The 16,207-nt window shown below is 39.2% G+C and overlaps 1 protein-coding gene across 2 annotated transcripts in view; it reads left to right on the top strand.

The window, feature by feature from the left end:
• The window catches only part of TAFA4 (TAFA chemokine like family member 4), a 202,286-nt gene that overhangs the window by 41,819 nt on the left and 144,260 nt on the right, over positions 1–16,207 (top strand). For both annotated transcript variants that reach the window (XM_074313251.1, XM_019711725.2), the window contains exons 2-3: positions 6,316–6,451; positions 12,140–12,255. In XM_074313251.1, coding sequence (XP_074169352.1) covers positions 6,438–6,451; positions 12,140–12,255 — 130 coding nt within the window. In that variant the 5' untranslated portion in view covers positions 6,316–6,437. The remainder of the gene's footprint in view (positions 1–6,315; positions 6,452–12,139; positions 12,256–16,207) is intronic.

Raw genomic sequence — 16,207 nt, 5'->3', positions numbered from 1 at the left:
AAAGAAATAAACCCTTAGAAATAACCCTAAGGATAATTGGGCCTTGAGAGATTTATGGCTAAATTGCCATTACAGCTCACATGTTCAGCCCCAGACCTGGGCAGTTTCACTCGGACAACCAACTGTGGAGTCACGCTGAGTGGCTCAGAGTTTGGTGAGTCGTTTATTTTATGTAACTTTCTGGTTTGTTTTCTCTGTTTTATGTACATGGGTTCTCAACAATCCATTATCACTTAGTGATGATTGCTTTTGTACTTTTCTTGGTCAGCGGAAGGCTAGATAGAGGTTTTCTTTATTAACAAAATAAATGCACTGTGGGCCCATACTTCCATTAGAAAGGAATGTGTCATCGTACTTAATAAGTGTGGTTTTAAGGAATTTCTCTGTTCTTAAAATGACACAGTGTGAACCTTATAAAAACCCAGCATGTCTATTTAAATTTTTTAAATCATCTCTGACCAGAGGAGCCTTTTAAAAAAATTCTCTACCTCCTAACTTAGATGAGATGGTATTGGTAACACTTGAAATTGAAATGCCATTTATAAAATTCTTTAATATTTAATAGACACAGTTATTGTCTTTAATGGCTCATTTTCAACATGCTTTAAAATGGTTCATTAGTAAATTCTTCATAGGTGTCTTAAAGCAAGCAATAAAAAAGTATTTTGTGACATATATATATATATATATATATATATATATATATATATATATTACGTTTTGTCAGAAAAATGTGCCTGCTTTAACATATGATGGTGCCCATACTCTGAATTACACAGTAATTCTGTGCACCGTGTGATAATTAGATGATAGCTCAGTGGAAGCATCAGCCATTTATCAGTGCTTCAAATACATTCATACAAACATCGATAATCTGCTAAATACATTTACTTTCGTCAGCACTCTCAAATATAAGAAGTTCATTAATACTGGTCTTGTTTCAGAATAAATTTGTCAAGAGAGAGGTTATATTTCATTTTGCTTACTTTTGTGGAAAAGCTGTTTGACAATTTCCAGAAGACAATTCAATGTGGTTGTGTTATTTATGCAACTGGAAATAGAAACATCTTTCCTCATTTCTGTCTGAAGAAAGGATGAATTATTTCATGTAGGCAGCTTACATTTTGAAATTTCCATGGGTTATCACTTAGTGGGACCAGCATTTCACCCCTTTTCTACTAGTAAAACTTCTCTTTACTCCCCAGATGCAGGTTGCTAATTTATGAAACATTTCTCCCTTCTATCATTTTTGTCTTGATTGAGTAGAATTTAGTATGGAGAAATGATTTACCACAATGTCTAAACTCTTATGGGTGTCACATCTTACATTGGTAGCTGTTAGAATTATTCCTGCTTGTGCCCTGATACCCAAGGGTCTGAGAGCCGAAGCACAGGGCTATTCCAGTAGATCACACCCAGGAGGTTGGGTGTAGTGATGGTGAGTCTGGAAATAGCTAATTATTCAGATGTGCCCACTATGGAGGTGATGCAAGATGGAGCTTGGAAACCTCCCTGGTGAGTGGGCAGGCAGGAAAGGACAGTGTTGTTTAGTAGCACGAGGACTGTTTGTTTTGTTATTGAGAGTCAGCCTTACTGTTTTGTTGCAAAAATGCTTCTGAATTGTTGGAGTGGATGCACAGACAAAAATCATTTTTTTTGTTTGTTTGTTTCAGTGATGAATTCCTTCATAGAAATCAACTGAAGTAATTTGGCCTTTGTGTATTTTGTTCTGGCTCTGGTGTATTTTCGCCGAAATGTTTTAGAGGGGTTCTGATCTGAAGTGCAGTTGTTTTCCATCTGTTTGAAAAATGGCAGCTGAAGCACTCAAGGTCTTTAGAATTCTTACCTGTTTGCTCTTAATTTGGAAAATGACGTAAGCCTTTAATAAATCTGTAGCAAATCAAAATCACTGTTTTTCTTTAGCTTTTCAGAGATGAGGCAAAATTTGTTTAAGAGTTGATATAAAACATCTTAGGCTCCAAGCCAGAATCTGCTAGCAAATTCTATTCAGTTGCCTGTACACATTTGTCCACAGAAGTTTCATCTACAGGTTGATGGTCAATGTCTTGAATTCCTGAAGAAAGACAGGTTTATTTTCAGCCTATTTACTAAAGCATGAAAAGGGACTGATCCTTTTAGAAAATGATTTTCACCAGAATTGAAACAATAGATACCTTGGTGCCTGGTGGCTTGAATTAAATCCTGGCTTAGCCACTTGCTACCTGAGTGACCTTGGGCAAATCACTTAGCCTCTCTATGCCTTACTTTCCTCATGTGTATATCACGATATAAATAAATCTTACTTTTAAGTGAGTTAATATTTTGAAGTGCTTAACGCAGTGCTTGGTCCATAGTAGGCATTATGTAAGTGCTTTTTAAATAAAAACAAATAAGCCTTCTCTGGGGGCATGGGTGAATGCTCAGAATTGAATTAACCAGAACATTTTATCAACTCTCCTCATTGTTAGAATTGGTAATAAATTCTAAATCATTTTAGAATATCTTATAAACTGAAGTCTTTTAGTACATATTTGTCTTATTTTTATATGACTTCTGACTTAACGAAAAGTTGAAAGAATAGTACAAATAAGTCTCATATATCCTTTATCCAGATTCACCAATTGCTCACATTTTGCTCATTTGTTTTCGCATTCATTCATACATTCATTAATTCAATTCACTTTTCTCTTCCTCCCTTTTTTACCCCTTTCTTCTTTTTTCTATCTTTTTTTTCCCCCTCAGAATCATTTGAAAATAAATTGAAGACGTTTGTCCCTTTATTCTTAAATATTTCAACACGGACATTCTCTTTCTTAACTACAGTATAATGATCAAAATTAGGGAATTTAATGTTGACAACACTAATTTGTCAACTAATCTGTATAATCTATAGGCTATGTTTAGAAATTGTTAATTGTCCCAATAATGTCCCTTATAGATATATGTGTGTATATATGTGCATATGTGCTATGAGGTCAGACAATTAAGTTCACGAACTCATCCTAGAAAAAGTGCTACACACCTCATTGCTGAATACCACTACGGTCACCTTCGAACTACTCCCCTTCATAAGCTATGCATCCACGTCTTTAAAACAATTTTGGAACTCTCCAAAATTTAAAGCAATTTTGGAACTTTTTCTGGAATGGCTATCAGAGCTGTCATTCCATTACCCTTGATGTCCTGAATGTCATCAAAATGTCTTCCTTTCAATATTTCCTTTATCTTTAGGTAAAGAAAGAAGTCAATGGGGGCCAGATCAGGTGAGTAGGGAGGGTGTTCCAGTACAGTTATTTGTTTCCTGGCTAAAAACTCCCTCACAGACAGTGCTGTGTGAGCTGGTGCACTGTCGTGATGCAAGAGCCATGCATTGTTGACAAAAAGTTCAGGTCATCTAACTTTTTCATGCAGCCTTTTCAGCACTTCCAAATAGTAAACTTGGTTAACTGTTTGTTCAGTTGGTACAAATTCATAATGAATAATCCCTCTGATATCAAAAACAGGTTAGCACATGCAGCAGGTTCGCAAACTTAATTGTCAGAACTTGTATGTGTATTTGTGTGTGTGTGTGTGTGTGTGTGTGTGTGTGTGTGTGTGCAGTCAACCTGAGAATGTCTCTGTATGTGTGTATTTTTTTCTGGCCCAAGATCCAGTGTAGAATCACAATTGCATTTAGTTGCCATGTGTCTCTCTTTTATTTGGGACACTTCCATATATGCATATATTTTTCATGACCTTGACACTTTTTTTTTCTTTTTTTCAAATTTACCAACATTTATTTTAGAAATCATAGTATGTGGATGTAAAATACAAATATATTTTCCACCTATAGAAAATGCCAGAAGGGCATTTGGATTTGCAAATTCCTTGCTAAATTTCACATGTCCTTCTGGGGACCTCACAGATACTTTTTAAGAATTCATATATTTCAAATTTGATTTAGTATGATTTTAACTCATGATTAGATCCAGGTTTAAGGTCACTGTGTCTTAGATTTTAAAAAGCACTGTGATATTTCATCATTGTAGGATTTTAGAATGAAAAAATGAGGAGAATTTGATGCCGTACAGATTGACATGTATGGAGTGAGGTGAGTGTAGCCAAACTAACATAAGAGATTATGAGAGTGCTTATTTATAACAAGTAAATTACTGTATTCCAAAAGAGTAAACTTCTTAGGGAATTCACCCCACTATTACCATGTTTCCCCAAAAATAACACCTAACCGGAAAATAAGCCGTAGCATGATTTTTCAGGACATCCCCTGAACATAAGCCCTAATGCATCTTTTAGAGCAAAACTTAATATAAGACCCGGTCTTATTTTCGGGGAAACACAGTAGTGAAGGCAAGTAGATCAAGAGAAAAGAAAGGTAAAGCCTTGATATTTCCTTGGTAAGAAATTAAATGTGGGCATAATTCTTTCTTGTGTACAACAGAAATAAACATCTGAAGAATGGTCCCCTCTTTCTGGGAACCTCAAAGTTTCTTGGTACCAGCAAACATGAACAGGCATTCTGTGCTTTTGTCGTAAAAGAGTGGCTGTCTCCATGTAATACCAACACATAAGGAGAAAGATGACAAGTGTAGCCTACGCTATAAATGCTGAGTCTTTTTAGTTCATCCTGAGAATTAGTGGGTGCACTAAAAAATTTTTTTTAATCTACTTTTTTTAATCTAATTTTTTAAAAAATATGGGTAATGTCTTTCATCATTGAAAATACTGTTACTCTTCAAAATTAATACCTTTTGAAGCAGACTAATAGGAAGGACTGCTCTATTGCTGGGGAACAACAGAGAGAAATGAGATGACTGAAAGGACATGCTTTTGGTGCCATGCACAGTTGTCAGTGCTCTTGAATGTACTAAAGTTTGGAAGTGACAAGAAAGAGTTAATCCTTTTACGTAAGTGCCTAGGGTGCACTCTGGGAAACCCGCACTGAATGAGTTACTGCTCTGCCTAAAATTAAGCTCCTGGCTTCTTGTCTGGCATATGAACTATTAGATCACATTTTTTTTTCACTGGTGGATCCATTTTTTAATGAATTGAAAACAAAAATCCCCAGTGGTTCTTTTTATGTGAAGAAAACAAGATAAATATTAGCCATGAAAGGTCATTTTGGTTTCCAGTATGTGGGGAGTTCATTATGATAGGTTCCGATAAATTATACTGTGTATTTCTTTCCAATAAGAGGTCACATTGTGCCCTTGGGTGGACATCAGGATAAACATACTTAATAAAGTTGGGGGATCTGAGAGATGAACACTTCCCAGTTTTGTTTTTTTTCTTTCCTCATATTTATACAATTATTCAAAGCTACTTCCCTCTTGTTGAGCGAATCACTCGAGGCCCACCTTCTCCTGTAACCCCAAATGGTGGGTCTTCAAGTCTGCTACCTAAAGTCTTCTCTAGATAAACGTGTAATTATCTTCAGGGGCATCTAAAGAAGAGAAAAAGCTCAATTGTGCTTTGTGATGGATTTGTGATGGGTTCAACAGGATTCTAAAGTAATTAAACTTTGTTGCAAGGATCATTTTTATACTGTATTTGTAACTTTAATACTTATTGATATATATTATTATTTCTCTCTAAGCCCCACCTCTGGGAGAGATGCATTTAACTTAACAACGGGAAAAATGGTGCAGTTTCATGTTCCATTTTTTTCTTGAGATGTGTTTGGTTTGGAATCATCTGAGTCCTTTTGGTAAAAACATGTTTGCTGAGTGAAAAGGTCCTTTTACGGTAGGTCTGTGCATTGAAGTGGTGTGTCAAGTGTCACTTACATATTAGTAAGTGTCCTTTGCATTTTGGTATGTTTTATATTGGAAAGACATTTGCCCTCTGCCTCCCATTAACATTTTTTAAAAACCATCCTTGCAGGTTGTTCAGCATCATTTTTGGGTGTATATCACACAAAGCTAGGGGTTCAGCTCTTCATGCTGGCTTTTCCACTGCTCCGTGAGCTGCAAAAGTTGCAGAACTCTTGGGAATGGATCATTCCCAATGTCCATTTTCATCCTTGGTTAGTGAAATGGGAGAGTGAAATTTTGCATCATGAATGGTTTGGAAGCCTCTGTAGAATTTTGAATGCCATTGCTGTTGAGGAAATTTCTACTTTAGAACTGTATTCTCTTAACTAATATGTGGCTAGTTAATGAGTGCAGAACTCTTTAAAAATACGGATGTGTGTGGCTGTCTCCCACTCACCTGAAACTGCAAATGTCATTGTAGAAAACATTATTTTGCTACAGGGAAATTGTATCATCTCAACATTAAAATGCTAATGGCTTCCTGTCTTTTTTGTTTTTTAAATAGGTCTTTCAAGCTAAGATAATTTTTTACAACGGCAGAAATGGTTGGTCCTAGCTACAAATGGGAATTTGGAGTCACGCTGAAATACATCCTGAAATAATCGTGTTTGACTGGAACGAAATCATATGAAGTCTCCAAGGTAAAAATAATTTTAACACATACCTAGAGATGATATCTTTATGAAGCATTAAGAATTTAGTAAAACAGAGTATCCTAAGGTTGATGACTTTTTAGAAAAGATTTCTTTTACACTGAATTTTTGGGAATTTGGGGAATCTTAGCTTCAAAAATTTTAGCTCTCATCTTTGACATTATTTCAGTTTGTAAAGCAGTGTTTTGGCTACTCAGTAGGGTGAAAGGTGAGATTTTAAAGATAAACCAGTTTTGTTTTACGTTTGGACAAAAACGTTCAATGCGGAGGAAACTGAAGTCTCATGGTAGATGTGGTAGGTCAGAAGTCCTTACATCGGGGCTCTGGGTTATTGAATGAAACGAGGAACTATTGCTGAATAGCTGCCCCTCCTTCCCAAGCCTCAAGCATTTCTCCAGGGAATCACAGCTATTGTTAAATAAATACTTGTTCTAGGCACTGGGACCTTACTGCTATTCACTCAGAACCTGGCACATAGAATTGTCCATTTGGCATGTCTGCCCTTGAGACTTTTGGAGTTTATTGTTGGGATTAAGCCAAAAAGACAGAACCTTTCTGATAATATGGAATAGAGACAATTGAATTCAGGGAAGTGGTGATGGGAGAATCTGAGAAGTAAAGCAGAAGATATAGAGGCAGCCCGGAGACTAGCAGAAGCAGGCAGCTGCTCCCATCCTGGGGCTGGTGGAATGAAGGAAGGAAGTAGTGTTTGCCAGCGCCTAGGGAAGGGACCTTTAGTGGCAGCTGGACTCATAGTGGACCCTTCTGGTAGGAATGGCACCATGGAGGAGAAATGGCCAACTCCATAGATCCTGCCCAAGACAGAGAAGGTGGGGAGAAATGCCACGGCCTTTCTCTTCCACCCTCCAGGCTCCAGCCAGCATCTCCTATTGCTTAAACTCAGCTGGGAGGCAGCTGATTCAGGAACCTGGGGAATGTATCCTATAGGAGTCACCCAGGTGGAGGGCAAAGATAGAGCTGAGGGCAAAACAGGCCCAACCTTGGACAGGGTTCATATTTGAAACCTTTTCCCATGACGTTTTTATGAGCATGGCATGGGCTTTTAATACCTCAGAGGATGGGTCTCCTCTCTCTCTCTATTAAAAATTGTTTTTCAATTACAGGTGACATACAGCATAATATTAGTTTCAGGTGTACAACATAGTGATTAGACGTTTATGTAACTTCTGACATGATCGCCCTGCAGATAGGTGTTCTCTTGAGGATGACTCCTAGAGCCCCAAGACTAAATTTTGCCTGTGCCATGGAATCTTCTATGTGAAGGTGGACAGTAGTGTGACGCACTGCCAAGATTCCCCTTCAGGAATGAAAGATTTATTCCCTCAACTGTTGGGGGTACTGCAGAAGATGGCCTAAAGCTTTTTCGAATTGTCCTCAATTCAAAGAGCCTCCTTGCCTAAGATGACCCCCTTTTTTAGGAGCAGCTCATATCCAGTGACTGACCAACATGGAAGTGTAAAGGCTCGACTTTTCTGCCCAACTTGGTACCACTGAGAAGGGGCATCTTCAACTCTCCATAGGGTTACCTGAGGCCCTTCCTCCCTCTACCCTGCCTTCTTCCCTCCCCTTCCACAAGTGATGATCCCAAGAGTACCCCTTAATTACCCTCCTGCTCACCAATTTCCTCTCAAACTGGGCTTCGCTGGGAACCCAACCTTCGGGACTCAGATCATCTCAAATATATTCTCCAATTTTGGTAAAATACACCCAGACAAGTTTAGGTGATACAGGAACTGACAGACAGATGGAAACTGACATTCACTTGTTTTGGTGGGAGAGATGATAGCTCACCCGAAAAACCTACTCTGATTTTGGAGATTCTGAATTGGGTAGGATGTTGTGATTGGAGGCAGGCTGGGGAGCCAACCTGCTAAGCAGGACGAGTGTGTAAGGGAACTCCGTGGGGGACAGAGGGCTAAGCAGGACGAGTGTGTAAGGGGCTCCGTGGGGGACAGAGGTAAGAAGCCGGTAGGAGACCTGGGCACCTGGACCCTGGATTAAGGACAGGAAGGTGGACTTAGGACCAGGTTGAGTCAGGCTGTTTCAATAAGGAGAGAACAATTTCCCTTGAGATTCTTGGAAATGTTGCTGACGTCTCAGAGAGTGAATAGTGGACACATGGATTGGGCCGGGAGGTTCTGGCCCGGAGACCTCTCTGGGGAATGCCGGCTGAAGGGAAGGAGAGCAGGGCAGTGCTCTGTGCCTTTGGGCACCGTTTTCTTCAGGGCCCATTTTCAGTGACAGAAATCTTGAGATTGACCTGTGTCTATAAACAGGGAAGCCAGACATATGGGTTGAATATCCAGTTGGATCTTTGTAAACCAAACATATGGAGAAACTTGGGTGAATGGATTGTTACCCATGTTTGGTAGACAGAATTCTAAAGTGGCCTGCAAAGTTTGTACCCTCTGGTGAACATGTCCTGTGTTAGCTCCTCCCCTAGAGTCTGGCACATTTGTGACTGTAATGGAGTCCACTCCTGTAATTAGGTTATGGTTATATGGCAGTGATGAAGCCATTTTGTAGATGGAATTAGGGTCCCAAATAAATCCATGTTGAGTTAATCACAAGGGAGATGATCACTTACTGAGGCGAGCCGTGCCCAGGCACTGGGCCTTTCCTGGAAGAGGAGAGTCAGACTGCAGGGCCTGTGGAGCGGCCACGTGGCCGAATCTGAATGCAGCCTCTAGGAGCTGAGAGCTGCTCCTGGCCTGCAGCCAGAACACAGAAACCTCCGTGATACAGGCCCAAGGAAATGGATTTGGTCAACAGCAGGGGGCTACTCAGAAGCTGTCCTTCTCCAGTTGAGCTGCCAGAGGAGGACACACCCAGATGGCACCTTGATTTTAGCCCTGTATGTCCCTGAGCAGAGGACCCAGCTAGAATGTGACTCACGGAAACTAAGATCCTATATTCACATTGTTTTAAACTGCTAAGTTTGGCAGTTTATTTGTTGTACAGCTATAGAAAACTATGCTCCATTTATCGGATTCCTTGAAATTTTCCCTTTTTGGGCCACTAATTGCTACTGGAAGCCAAGGTGCCTGATCCAGCCAGCAAATGTGTTGTGTTTGGTTTGCACTATGTTTTAAAACCAAAATAAATGGAATTAGTTGCCAACAAATAAATGTGCAGACTGCATATCAGAATCCGGCTTCTCCGGGAAAGTTATTGCTGGCTCCCCCAGGCTGACATTGTGCATTGTGTAACCGGCTGGGTAGGAACCAAGCCCGAGACAGACAAGGCTCCCAACGCCTGCTGCTCAGCCAGCCTGTTCACTCACTCACAGCTGTTTGAATGTTTGGCCCTTGGAAAGAGAGAGGAGCCTTTGTAACATTTAGATCAATTACTGATATTGGGGATAACAACTAGAATTTTAAAACATTGCACATTGGGCAGAGTATCTCATTTGAAAATTCAGTGCATATGAAATCTTGAATCTCCATGCTTTCCCTACTTAATAATCAGTTAATCAGTCCCCTCAATTGACAATGTAATTAAATAACAGCACCTCCAGCTCATGTAGGCTGCATGTTTTCTTTGCCGCCACTAGTTGCTCCTAGGGTTTCAGTCTCTCGTGTGTGTGTGTGTGTGTGTGTGTGTGTGTGTGCGCTGAGGCGGAAGACGGGAGACGCACTTTGAGAAACCAAGCATTCAGGCCCTTTGGAGCATAGACCCGGTGTTTCTATGTCAGTTGAGAATGTTCCAGATTTCCCAGCTGAAGGACAGAGAGAAGCCAATGCTTTGTATCCCTTTTAACACCGACTTCCTCAAAGATGATCTTAGAATCTTGCCATGGCCTGGCTGCTTCAAAGGTAGACTGAATCTCAAATTGATGAGCAATATGACACCTTTTCAACATGATATATTTGACTCAGTGTGTGTGTGTGTGTGTGTGTGTGTGAGTGTGTGTATGCACGCACACATGCACTTGGTAGCTTGTTGGCGGTCTTCTCCCAGAGGACTGTGAGGTGGTCACTGGGTCCCCGAACCTCTGCTCTCCTTTCAACATGGAATCGGGGTTCTGGTAAAAGCCCTGCTGGGCTGGCAGCCTTGGAGGCTGGACCCTTCCCTCCAGGACTTCCTCAGGGCTTTGTCTCTAGTGTTTCCCGAACATGAACCCAACCCTATGGGCCATGTCTTTATCATCTGCCATGAATTTATACATCTTGTATCTGTAAAAAGGGGGTCCTTGATCCACTGTAGTGGATCATATTATCACAGGCACCATGAGACACGTTCCAGGCAGAACCTGCTATCGCTGGAGTTTTCAGAGGCCAAGCACTCTGGCTTTTGCTTGAAAAAGTTAATTTAAAAAATGAGCAAACTAAAAAGTTAATCAAGTTCTAATTTCCCTATAATATCAAAAAGGGCAGAACATTAGAGGGAAAATGCATTTTTTATATTTTCATTTACTCTTTCTTTTTGGCGTTTGTTTTAGAATAGATGGCACAACCACATTTATGAACTGAATTGTCTTTTTTTTTTTAAATTAAAGTTTACTGGGGTGACAATTGTTAGTAAAGTTACATAGATTTCAGGTGTACAATTCTGTAATACATCTTCTGAACCGAATTGTATTTGAGCAACTGTTTTGATACTGTCCATCCACGTGAAGCTAAGTTCATTTATTTTTCCAGCTTCATTGAGATGTAATTATCACATAGCACTGTGTATGCTTAAGGTGTACAACGTGTTCCTTTGGTGTCTATGAATTGGTGTCACCATGTGAGCTGCCACCTCATCGCACAGTTGCCATTTCTCAGCAACATTCAAGTATATGAGGCAGTGTCATTAGCTGTACTATCTTGCTGGATATTAGATCCCCAAAGTTGTTCATTTTATAACTGGAATTTTAATCCTCATACCTCCCCATTTCCCCCACCACTCAACTCCTGGTAACCACCACTCTGCTATTTCTGTGGGTTTGTCTTTTTTAGATTCCACATATAAATGATATCATAGAGTACTTTTCTCTCTCTGTCTGACTTATTCCACCTAGTATAATGCCCTCATGGTCCATCCATGTTGTCACAAATGACTGGATTTCCTTCTTTCTCATGGCTGAATATTATTCGTGTAGGTGTGTCTGTACATATACTCATATATACATATACATGTGCTACATCTTCTTTATCCGTTCATCCGTGAGGTCCATATGCAGTTAAGTGTATGTTATATTCACCTTGCCTGTATTTCCACCCGGCTTTAAGCTATGAGGCAAGTCTTCTAGGCCTTAATATATAGTCAAAGCAGGGAAAGGCTCTTGGGCTGGGTGTGAAAGTTTTTGTGGTTTTTTTCAGATGCAGAAACCTGTGTATTTTGTTTGAATCCAGCTCTCTGTGTAGCTGTTAAACTTCATGATGTAAAATAGTATACAACCCCCATGTTCTATCTGGACAACTCAGGATCCACCCTAGGGATTCATAAATAGATTAGACTTCTCACCGAGACATGTTGCTAACTTGAAAAATTCTTAATTATGAAAGGTGTTTATTGAAAATGGAGCTAATGCACAGTACACATAAGGTGTGATTGGCCTTCTGTTTCCTTGTGGGAAAGGAAGTCGAGTGCCGAGCTCTTCCACCTCCCCTGGGTGGCGTTTGCCGAGAAGCCTTGCTCACCACTTGCTTCCTGCTGTCTCTTTCTCTGCAGGATGAGAGTCTGTGCTAACTCAGTATTGCTGTCACACTGGCTGTTGCTGGCCTACCTGTTAATGGTGTGCTGTAAGCTGATGTCCGTCTCGAGCCAGCACCTCCGGGGACACGCAGGTAGGCCCTTTTAAGCTCATTATGCACCACTGAGCTCAATTACTAAAACCCTTTCAAACGTCAGAGTCCATATTTTAGACTCAGGTAATTGACAAGAACTTTTGATGGTGTGTAAACAACCAGAGGAAGCATGAAACACAGCAGGATAAAGCAGTTTAACAGTTTGGTACTGAAAGAGCGTTGTTCTGGGCATCCTGTAAGGATATTATCCATGTTTTTCTTTTTTCTTTTAAACTTTCCTGAGTACACTTGCATTTTTGTAGTGATTTTTTTCCAAGGAATTCAGAAAACTAGCAGCACTTTATTAATTTTTTTAAGTACATGAAATTCATCTTTATTATTTTTAATAATTCTTCTTTTATTTATTTATTTATTTATTTTTTACTTTTGCAATTAGAGTTTACATTTAATATTATATTAGTTTCAGGTGTACGGCATAGTGGTTAGACATTGGAAAGAGATTCCCCTCAATAAGTCTACTACCCACCAGGCACTATACATAGTTATTACAATATTATTGACCATATTCCCTATGCTGTACTTTACATCCCCATGACTATTTTGTAACCACCAATTTGTACTTCTTAATCCCTTTACCTTTTCACCCAGCTCCCAACCCCCACCTCTCTGACAAATATCAGTTTGTTCTCAGTATCTATGAGTGTTTTCTGTTTTGTTTGTTCATTTGTTTTTTAGATTCCACATCTAAGTGAAATCATATGGTATTTGTCTATCTCAGTCTGATATGTTTCATTTAGCATAATGCTCTCTAGGTCCATCCATGTTGTCACAAGTGGTAAGATTTAATTCTTTTTTATGAACAGGTAATATTTCACTATATATATATATATAATTCCACCTCTTCTTTATACAGTTATCTATTGATGGACACTTAGGCTGCTTCCATATCTTGGCTATTGTGAATAATGCTCCAACAGCACTTTATTTGTATATATATAAATTCTGCCTTCAAAGGAAGCTGCAATATATATATATATATATATATATATATATATATATATATAAATATTGCTATATATATACACATATATATGTATATATATATATACACATAGCAATATTGCAATATATATATATATATACATATATCAGGGCTATAGTAAAGGGAACTTTCAGGTAATTTCAGATAATTTCAGACCCTTTTAAGATGTGTGGAGTAAAGATGATGAATCGTTTAAGAAAGAAGAAAGAAAAAGAAGGAGGCGGTAACTCTTTCATGGGCCCTAAAATGGAATGTTTCTAGTTTTAGAGAATCATGCCGATTTCTAGTGAGACCCATGTCTATACTCTGCTTATTTCTAAAGAAAGATTAACATAATCAATAAAGCATGTGTGTGTTTGTGTGTGTGTGTGTCTGTTTCTCTCTGCCTTTTCTTGTTATATATATGTTTAAAGTGACACAGACATGGAAACTCCCAGTGAATTATATTTTCCTGAATAATTTATATTTATCAGAAGACTTGTTGCCAAACAATTAATTTACTCTCTCTGCTTTGGTGATCTGAGGTGTGACAGTGCCAGGCATGCTTTGACTTTTTAGTGAAAGAGTGAAGCTGAACTATAAACCACGTATGTGCCAGAATTGTAAAGTCTCTCTCTAAAAGGTCTTGTATATGGAGAAGTTTGTTGGCTATCCTGACCCTCAGACATACACAGGTCATACTTTCCACTCAGTTATTCTGATACTTTAAGGTTAAGGCATAATTTTAGACTTAAGATAATTTTTAAAATCTTTCATGACTCAATTTTCACTCCTCAAGTTTCAAGAAGGCAAAGCAAAATAATAATTGAAATTTCAGTGAACTGGCATAAAATCCATACCATGTGCCCTGTAAGTGCCCCCAGTTAGTTGGTTATTGTGTTGTGTATCTTTTGATGAGTTTGTTCTCTAGTGTCCTAGAGTGCTGACGTCATTAGCTTTGTCTGTTTAGTACACATCTCTTTTCTTGGGTGTCAGTGGAGTCAGGTTAGCAAACAGGCAAAGCATTTCAGTGGAGTGGGTTATCACCAGCCGATTTCCAGATTTCTAGGAAGTAGGCTTCAGGGATTGTGTTGAAAAATGATTAACATTTGAAGGAAATAAAGGACATGACTGAACCTTCAATTTTTATCTGAGTGGAAATCTTCGTTTCCTACCATAATACTTTGAATTTGGAAAAGGTTGAACTACAGGGATAAATATAAATTAAGGTTAAAATTATATACACCAGAAATGTGGATAATATCTTCACTCGACAGCAGTTGGTATAAGAGATGTCTGAGCAAAACCTGGCTAAATCCTGCTAAAGAAATGAAATTTTCACCCTAGAATTTCTAGATGATTTTATTTGGATTATCATCACATATCCTCTGGTTTTGGGTTTTTCTTTGGCTTTTGAGGGATTCTTTCTTCTTTCATCTTTGGAATTTAAGTCCCTCCCATTCCCTCAGCTAAACAACTGACAAAGCAATCAAGATGGTTGCTTGCCTGCAGGGGGCTCTGTTCTCTTACTGAACCTGCTTGCTGCCTGGACAACTATAATATCTTCACAAAAGCATCCTTTGCCTAACAGCCAGGACCCCCAAAGCTGACCTCTGGCCTTCTGCAGGTAGTGTACCTGTTGAGAGTGAGGGCTCCTGAATGCTACTATGAAGTCTTACTCCCTTACATGTTTCTTATGCTGTGTCCCTGGAATATAGTCTGTGCTAGATGAATATTTATTATTAGATGATTAATTTTGTCCATTTGTCACTATGTGATCAATTATATAGTTCTCTGCTGGTGGTAAAATTCCAAATAATATAGGCAGGTGTGAAAGATATCCTCTTAACTTTTTGTTGACTATTGTATTAGTCTGGGTTCCTTAGAGAAACAAAACAAAAAAGAGATACGTACACCTCAGCTATATTGTGGGTTCAGTTCCAGACCACCACAGATAAAGCAAACCTCACAGTAAAGTGAGTCACACGAGTTTTTGGTTTCCCAGTGCACATAAAAGTTACTGTAATTTTCTAAGTGTGCAATAGCATTATGTCTAAGAAAACAATGTACAGACATAGGTTAAAAAATGCTTTATTGCTAAAAAATGCAAACTATCATCTGAGCCTTCAGCCAGTTGTTATCTTTTTACTATTGGATGGGTTTTGCCTCAATATTCATGAAAACTCAGTATCTGTGAAGTGTAATAACACGAGATGTGTGTGTGTGTGTGTGTGTGAAGAGATTTATTATAAGATATTAGTTCACACAACTGTGGAGGCTGGGAAGTCTCATGATCTGCAGCCTGCAAGCTGGAGACCCAGCAGAGCCAGCTTTTGTGGTTTGAAGGTCTAAGAGCCAGTGAGTCGACGGTGTAGAGTCCAGTCTGAGTCTGAAGGCCTGAGAACCAGGAGGTCCAGAGAAGATCAATGTTCCAGCTCAACAGTCAGTCGGAGAACAGAGGTCAGCCTTCTTCCACCTTTGAACCTGTTCAGGTCCTCAGTGACTGGATGAGGCCAGGCATACTGGGGAGGGCTACCTGCTTTTCTTACTCCACGAATTCAAATGCTGATCTCTTCCAGAAACACCCTCACAGACACACCCTGAAATAATGTCTAAGTAGATATTTGGGCATCCCATGGCCCACTCAGGCTGACACATAAAATTAACCATTAAGCCCTAGAAAAAAAGAATGTGCATACCCACATGTGTGTACACACATGCGTCAGTCACTGTGTACTCTGTACCTTCATTTCCGTCCCCATTTAACAATAGAGTTTAGAGATTTTTTTCACTTGAGCACTTATGGAGTTATATCATGCTCTAACACTGTGCCATCATCTGTTGTGTGCATGTGCCATCAGTTGTTTGTTCACTCCTAATTTTGGTGGACATTGATCTTGTTACTAGTCTTGTGCAAATATGTATGTCTTGACTTCAGGGGAATTCTTAGTAGTGAAACTCTGAGTTAAA

This window comes from Rhinolophus sinicus, linkage group LG10, assembly GCF_036562045.2.
Source record: "Rhinolophus sinicus isolate RSC01 linkage group LG10, ASM3656204v1, whole genome shotgun sequence".
NCBI classification, from domain to species: Eukaryota; Metazoa; Chordata; class Mammalia; order Chiroptera; family Rhinolophidae; genus Rhinolophus; species Rhinolophus sinicus.
This window is presented reverse-complemented; position numbering and strand designations above follow the sequence as displayed.